The 7080-nt window shown below is 44.4% G+C and overlaps 1 protein-coding gene across 1 annotated transcript in view; it reads left to right on the top strand.

The window, feature by feature from the left end:
- The first annotated feature begins 59 nt into the window (after positions 1-59).
- The window catches only part of LOC118745581 (E3 ubiquitin-protein ligase PPP1R11-like), a 59562-nt gene continuing 52541 nt past the window's right edge, over positions 60-7080 (top strand). Inside the window, exons 1-2 of the mRNA XM_036479072.1 lie at positions 60-294; positions 349-457. Coding sequence (XP_036334965.1) covers positions 220-294; positions 349-457 — 184 coding nt within the window. The 5' untranslated portion in view covers positions 60-219. The remainder of the gene's footprint in view (positions 295-348; positions 458-7080) is intronic.

The raw sequence follows: 7080 nt of genomic DNA, 5'->3' as shown, positions 1-7080 counted from the left end.
TAAACTCATTTTAAATAATGTAAACAACAATTCGAGTTGAATCGAAAATCGCCTCGTCTGAATAGGGATGGCAACTTTTTCACTTTCAACTTCTCATTCAACTCCGCATTCAACTTTTGTTGCCTGAAAAATCGCCGCGTGCGAAAGGTCTATTATACTGAGCTAGACTAAAATAAATTGTTTATTTCGAACATACGAAAAAATAATATATAGTATTCAATGGATACAGTCACTATGCGGGTTGGAACTACCGAGGTTGTAGTGGAGAATGTTGTAACTGCAGAAGATGTGGATGTATGTGGGTATATATATGTCTTTTTTTTATAAACTATATTTCTCTTGATTTAGTCAGCGCCCGTCCTTCGACTCCGCTTAAAAAAGCCTGGACCAGACCGACAAGTTGCCTGGCGTGAAGGCACAGTTGATAATGAAAAAATGGGAAAGAAAAAATCTAAGTGTAAGTACATATAAACAAATTGCGTTTAACTTTGGAACACATAAAGACAACCAACCGTTCGGCTAGGGAAAACTAAAAATGCAGATGGATAGTACTTTTAATGCTGATGGGTTGGCTTTAGAAGGGTAACCCCAGAGTGTGGAACTAAGGAAAATATGGGTGGTAGAGGGGGTCTAATAGTTGTCTTTATTAAATTTCAAAGCGCGGAGCCTTGTAGTTATTAAGAAATTTTTTGTTAAAATTGTAAATTTAACAAACTTGTATGGCAGTATTTCACTATATTTAATGCACTTTCCACTAAATTTACCCGTTATTTACACTCAATAGCTCTGGTCCAGTACTTTTCGTGAAAAATCCTGTAAAACAGCTAAATTACTCTCTGAAGTGAGAGTAAAAAGTGAGTAACAACAAAAAGTACGGGAACAAAAAATCCATTTTTCCTGTAAAAAGGTCAACCAGTGATTGCTTGACACTTTTCATGATTTTACCAGAAGAAAAAGTTCGGGTAAAATCTTGCATTTTCATTCTCTACACAACTCTCCAAAAGTCGCTCTCATTTACAGGATTTTGGAGTACGGGAACATTTTTCCTGCAACTTCTTGCAATTTCGTGTAAAATCCTGGAAGTTCATGGAGTATTGGATCAGAGCTAATATGTCGTCGCTTGGGTAAAAGATTGTCATATGTTAATTTCGGCAGGTTGTGGGAAATCGCGATTGAAGTTTGGAATGCAATTTCTCAAAAACGGCAAGATGGACTTTCTCCAAAATCTCTGAAAACGGTACTAGTTCACAAGATTCTTAAATTATTTAACTTTCAATGTTTATTTTTAATTAGTCTTGAGTCATTTGTCCACAATTTGGCAGCCACTTTGTATGAAATACGAAAAAATTTGATCAAAATCTACTAAATTAACGACCCATTTTACTCAATATCTCCTAAACTAAAGGAGATATCCAAAAATTGAGAACACCTTTGCGAACACGTTTATTCAGAACAGCAGAAAAATCCAGAAGAAAGAACAAAAGATGAAAATAGATTATGTGAATAGAGTATGTGGATGGTCTATTTTACACTGGAACATATCTGCCACCAGAACAACTTTGTTTGTGGGCAAGAGAGGCAGTGCGGTGAGGTAAAGTTTCTCAAAAAGTTGTTCCAGCTTCGACCCCGCATTAAAGCGGCACTTCTGCTGCAGCGCACTAACACATGCGCAACTACAAAATAAAATTATACTTTAAAAAACTAAAACCTCCCTATTATAATTGCCATTCGTACTGTCATCAGGTATGTAACTTGAGAATAGAAATCGCTGCATCTTTTAGGCGCACCAATATTACATAGTTACATCCAGTGTTGCCGCGCCGTCCCAAGAAAATGTATCACCGACCAAGCCAAAAATGTATCCAAATGTATCCAATTTTCTTTTTTTACGTATCCATCTCATAATTTGTAAGAAAACCAAACATTTTGAAGAAAAAGACATAATTTAACATATCCTAAGGACTTGGAATACGTGTATATATATTTTTATATTTCATAAAATCAAACATTTGTAATTACCATTTATAAATTACGTCTTTTATACATAAGTATTTTGCAAAGCATAAAAAATAGTAATTAATATGTTACATTTGTACCTGTACACTATGAAAAGTGTGTGTAAACCTACTACTGAAAAATATCTATTTATCAACAGGAATCTGTATAAATATACATACGTATAAGATGTTCAGGATTCGATTTTGAACTTGAGATCTTTAAAATATATACATAAATATACACATGAAATGTTTAAAGTTGCAAAATTTTTTAAACTAAAAATACATTTCCTACAAATAATAAACATTATGAGCTTACATTTACTCTATTTTAAACATTTTATGTGTTATTTTGCGCTCTGCGATAAATTTGGTATGTTAAAGTAAACAGGCAGTGTTTAATTTTATTACACGGTGGGCAAATTTGCACACATTAAAAGAGGAAAATGGTTACCTTTCTTAATATGCGCAAATAAACAAACAAAAAAATTAGAGTGTATTTAAAGTCTTTTCAGTAAAATTCATAAAAATTTCCTTAAATAACTGGGTTTTAATCCGGATTAACTGCAGTTAATTCCCGAGTTGATCCGGATCAACGCTGCCGTCTGTTAAAACTCTTATTACACTGCTTTGGTGAGATCTCTAACTATGTTCATTGCTTAATTCACAAAAAATAAAATGCTCTAATTTCACGCTTAAGTAGCGATTTTTATAACATTTAGAAAACGTCATTAATGAAAATCTATTTTTGAACGAAAAAAACGTTATAGAAAATATAAAATTTTGGCCAATTTAAAAAAGTATCGACATATATACTGATAGGAAAAAATAAGTATCCCGCAAAGATCCAAACGGCATCCCTGGTTACATCCCGAGCTAATAAAAGGAAGGTAACTACAGCTACGTAACCCTGCAAATATTGTGCGACTAATCTCTAAAGAGAGTATTCCGAGATTACTCTCAATCGGGTACAATAGGGCATTAATTAGTCGCAACTAGTCTCATACGGGTACTAATGGAGATCAATTAGTCTCGACTCGTCTCTTATGGGTATAATTGGAGATCAATTAGTCCCCAACTCAACGCTAACGGGTACTATTAACGATTTAATGATATGTACGCACTTAGTCAATGCAATTTCATGTGCGCCGTTGGCACGCAGGGAGAGTATTCGCCTAACAAAACTGAGCACCCCGGTTCGAATCTCAGCTGGCGAAAATTTTTATTTTTATTTTTTAAAAGTGACTAGTCGCTTTTTATACCCGTTCGGGTATAAAGGTGAACAATTAGTCTCTTCATGTGACATGCTCGAACAAAAGCGAACATTCCCACGACAGCCGGTTCTACGTACCGGAATGACTCGGGTTTCACCCGACCAAGGGCTGTTGTTTCGGCGATCTAACCCCGTTTAGGTCGGCGAAGTATCTTAGAAGTTGTCCGTCCATAGGGCTACATTCACTACGTATTCTCCTACTCAGGGCTGGCATCGAGTCAAACCCTGGGCCAGAAACATACACCTGCTGTGTATGCCGAAGACGATTACACCACAACTCCACCTCAGTCAAGTGTAATGCCTGCGAGGGGTGGAGTCACCTCAAGGTCTGCTCGGGACTACGGACACACAGACAGTGGACCACGTCGTACGTTGCCCCCTGTTGCTCAAACAGAGCAGCCTCCACGGCTAACCATAGTCCGCCCGAGCAGCCCCACACACTCACACAGCAGCCACACACAGTAACCACAACACAACAACATAATAACACCACAGACCATACCACAGCCACCACAGACCACATAACACACACAACCGCACCACCACCCACACGCCGCCGCCAACAACTCCTGGTTCCCCCTACAATCTGCACGGTATGTCAGACCAGGATATTCCGTAATGTGACATCAGTCAAGTGCAACACCTGCCTTGGCTGGTGCCACTTTAGGGCATGGTCAGGTCTGCGTACCACGCGAGATTGGACGGGGAACTTCGAGGGCCCGTGTTGCGCTGCTCGGTCGCAGGCTTCAATAGCGACGCCCCCCACCTCCACCACAGGGCGGCAATCACCTCAGCAGCACACACAGCCAACGGCGGCAAGAACATACACTTCACTTACACCCCACATCACGACACGTCTCCCGAACCACATGAAGCTCCTTCAATTCAACTGTAACGGGCTACAGAGCAAGATTGAGGAGATAACCGTCTTCATGTGTCGGCATGGTATATTAATAGCTGCGGTCCAAGAGACGAAGTTGCACAGCAATTCAACTTTGTTGAATTGCGCCGGGTACAACGTGCACCGTCGAGATCGCGAGCGAGATAATGGTGGTGGCTTAGCGTTCATCACGCACCACACCGTGCAGTATCGTCTTATCGAAGCAGACATCGACCGCAGGGATACCACCCTAGAATGTCAGGGCATCGCTATCCGGTCAGGCGATGTCGAGCTCGAAATATTTAACATATACATACCTCCTGTCACCTGCTGCCCGGCAGGATATCACCCTGATATAGGTGCGCTCCTCAGAGGTGAAAACCGTATGGTAGTAGGTGACTTTAATGCGCACCACGATCTTTGGCACTCAAGCCTGTCAAACGATCGTAGGGGAACAGACTTGGCTGAGCAGATAGACGATTCGACATTCTGCACAATGAACGACGACGCACCCACCAGGATTATGGGTAACTGCAGTAGCTCGCCAGACATCACAATAGTCAGCGCTGGTCTGATAAACAGCATAACGTGGCGACCTATGCTGACTCTAGCATCAGACCATCTACCCATAGTCATCTCGATTGATAAACCAACCGACTTTGCCTCCGCCAAACACCGGACCTATATCAACTTTTCTAAAGCTGATTGGAAAGGTTACGCGGAGTTTACCGAAAACACCTTCGCAGCGCTCCCCACACCAACCGACGTCCATCTCGGTGAACGTAAGTTCCGCAGGGCTATCACTGCTGCTGCAGCTCGCTTCATACCGGCAGGATGTATATCGGACCCACGTCCAAACTTCCCTGCCGAAGCGGCTGTTCTAGCCGATGAGCGTGATAGCCTTCGTCAGGCCGATCCCGGAGATCCCCGTATCAGGGATCTCAACGCGGAGATTCGGCAACTTGTAAACGTACATAAGCGGAAGAAGTGGGAGGAGCATCTGAAGACTTGTAATTTCTCCTCTGGTGTGAGCAAGCTTTGGTCAACGGTGAGGTCATTGTCTAATCCGACGAAGCACGACGACAGAGTCGAAATTTCCTTCGGCGACCATGCCTCGTCGGACCCGGAGCGATGCGCGAGCTATTTTAGCCGGCAGTTGATACTGCATCCTCCGGTCGACAAAGCCAAGCGTCGAGTGACCAGAAGGCTGCACAAACTGCCAACAACTTGTGCCCCCCTTGCTTTCACGTGCTGTGAAGTTCAGGTGGCCATCGGGAAGGCGAAAGCCTCCAAAGCCTTGGGTCCCGACGGAATATGCATGCTGATGCTGAAAAATTTGGGTCCTGCGGGGGTAGCGTACCTAACGGAGGTCCTCAACCTGTCAATGGCCACTCTCATCATCCCAGACATCTGGAAGGTGGGGAGAGTGGTCCCACTGCTCAAACCGGGGAAACCTGCCAACAAAGGAGATTCGTATCGTCCGATTACACTCCTTTCCCCGGTAGCGAAGACACTCGAGGCCTTGCTACTCCCGTACTTCACAAACCACCTGACCCCAGCGAAGCATCAGCATGGTTTCCGTAAAGTGCACAGTACAACAACAGCACTTAACGCCATAAACACTCAGATAACTCGTGGCCTTAACCGTAACCGTCCCTGTGAGAGAACGATTCTAGTAGCGTTGGACTTGTCAAAGGCGTTTGACACCGTCTGCCATTCCACGCTACTAGAAGATGTAGAGGCCTCCTCTCTCCCACAGAGGCTCAAACGGTGGTCGGCAAATTATCTGAGAGGTCGACATTCGTCGGTAATGTTTAGAGACAAAACGAGTAAGCAGCGAAAAATAAAACAGGGGGTTCCTCAGGGTGGTGTCCTTTCCCCGCTACTGTTTAACTTTTACATTTCAAAGCTCCCTCAACCACCAGAGGGAGTCTCGATTGTCTCCTATGCCGACGATTGCTCGATCATGGCGACTGCGAATGGAATTGATGACCTGTGTTCGAAAGTAAACGGCTATCTCTCCGAACTTTCTCGCTTTTTCACTGCAAAGTGTCTAGCCCTCTCCCCTACGAAATCCTCCGCGACCCTGTTCACAACCTGGACGAAGGAGGTCAGGCTACCGCTGGGGATTCACGTCGATGACACACCAATTCCGACGGTGAATAACCCCAAAATACTCGGAGTAACATTCGACAGCCTGCTCTCCTTCTCTGCGCACTCAACCGCTATTGTAAATAAAGTACAGAGCCGCAACAAGGTCCTCAACAAAGAAACGTTGCTGGCAACATACAAGGCAATAGGCCGGCCGGTTTTGAACTACGCAGCGCCAGTGTGGTCGCCAGGGACTAGTAGGACGCAGTGGACGAAGCTACAGACGGTACAAAATACAGCACTTAGGACAGCGACGGGATGCCTCTTGATGTCGCCTGAACACCACCTGCACGGCGAGGCGCAAATGCTCCCTGTAAGGGAGCATAATATAATGCTCTGCAAGCAGTTCCTGATCGGGAGCCACAGAAGTGGCCACCCAAGCAGACAGCTGCTTGCAGAGGAGCCCTCGCCTAGGCACGTCAGGAGGCATCTATATGAACTGACGGACGAAGTCCAGAGGTTCATTAAGCAACCTCTGGACCCGACAGCTTACAGACAGGCCCTGAACGGCATTCACAGGGACTCAGTCTCGAGTTATGTAGACTCTAGACCTGTGAATGCCGTTCTAGGCATACCACCCCCGGACATCGACGAGACGGAGCTTCATCTGCCTCGGGAGACACGCACAACACTCGCTCAACTTCGCTCCGGCTACTGCAGCAGGTTGAACTCCTACTTGAGTAGGTTGAATCAGGATGTGCCGAATGAGTGCCCGGCATGCGGAGAGAACCCACACGACTCGAAACATCTCTTCGCATGCCCGGAAAACCCGACAACCC

The sequence above is a fragment of the Rhagoletis pomonella genome, unplaced genomic scaffold (genome assembly GCF_013731165.1).
Source record: "Rhagoletis pomonella isolate Grant_MI unplaced genomic scaffold, Rhpom_1.0 Rhpom_scaffold_00009, whole genome shotgun sequence".
NCBI classification, from domain to species: Eukaryota; Metazoa; Arthropoda; class Insecta; order Diptera; family Tephritidae; genus Rhagoletis; species Rhagoletis pomonella.
The sequence above is the reverse complement of the archived record's forward strand: the minus strand, read 5'-3'. Positions and strand labels throughout refer to the sequence as shown.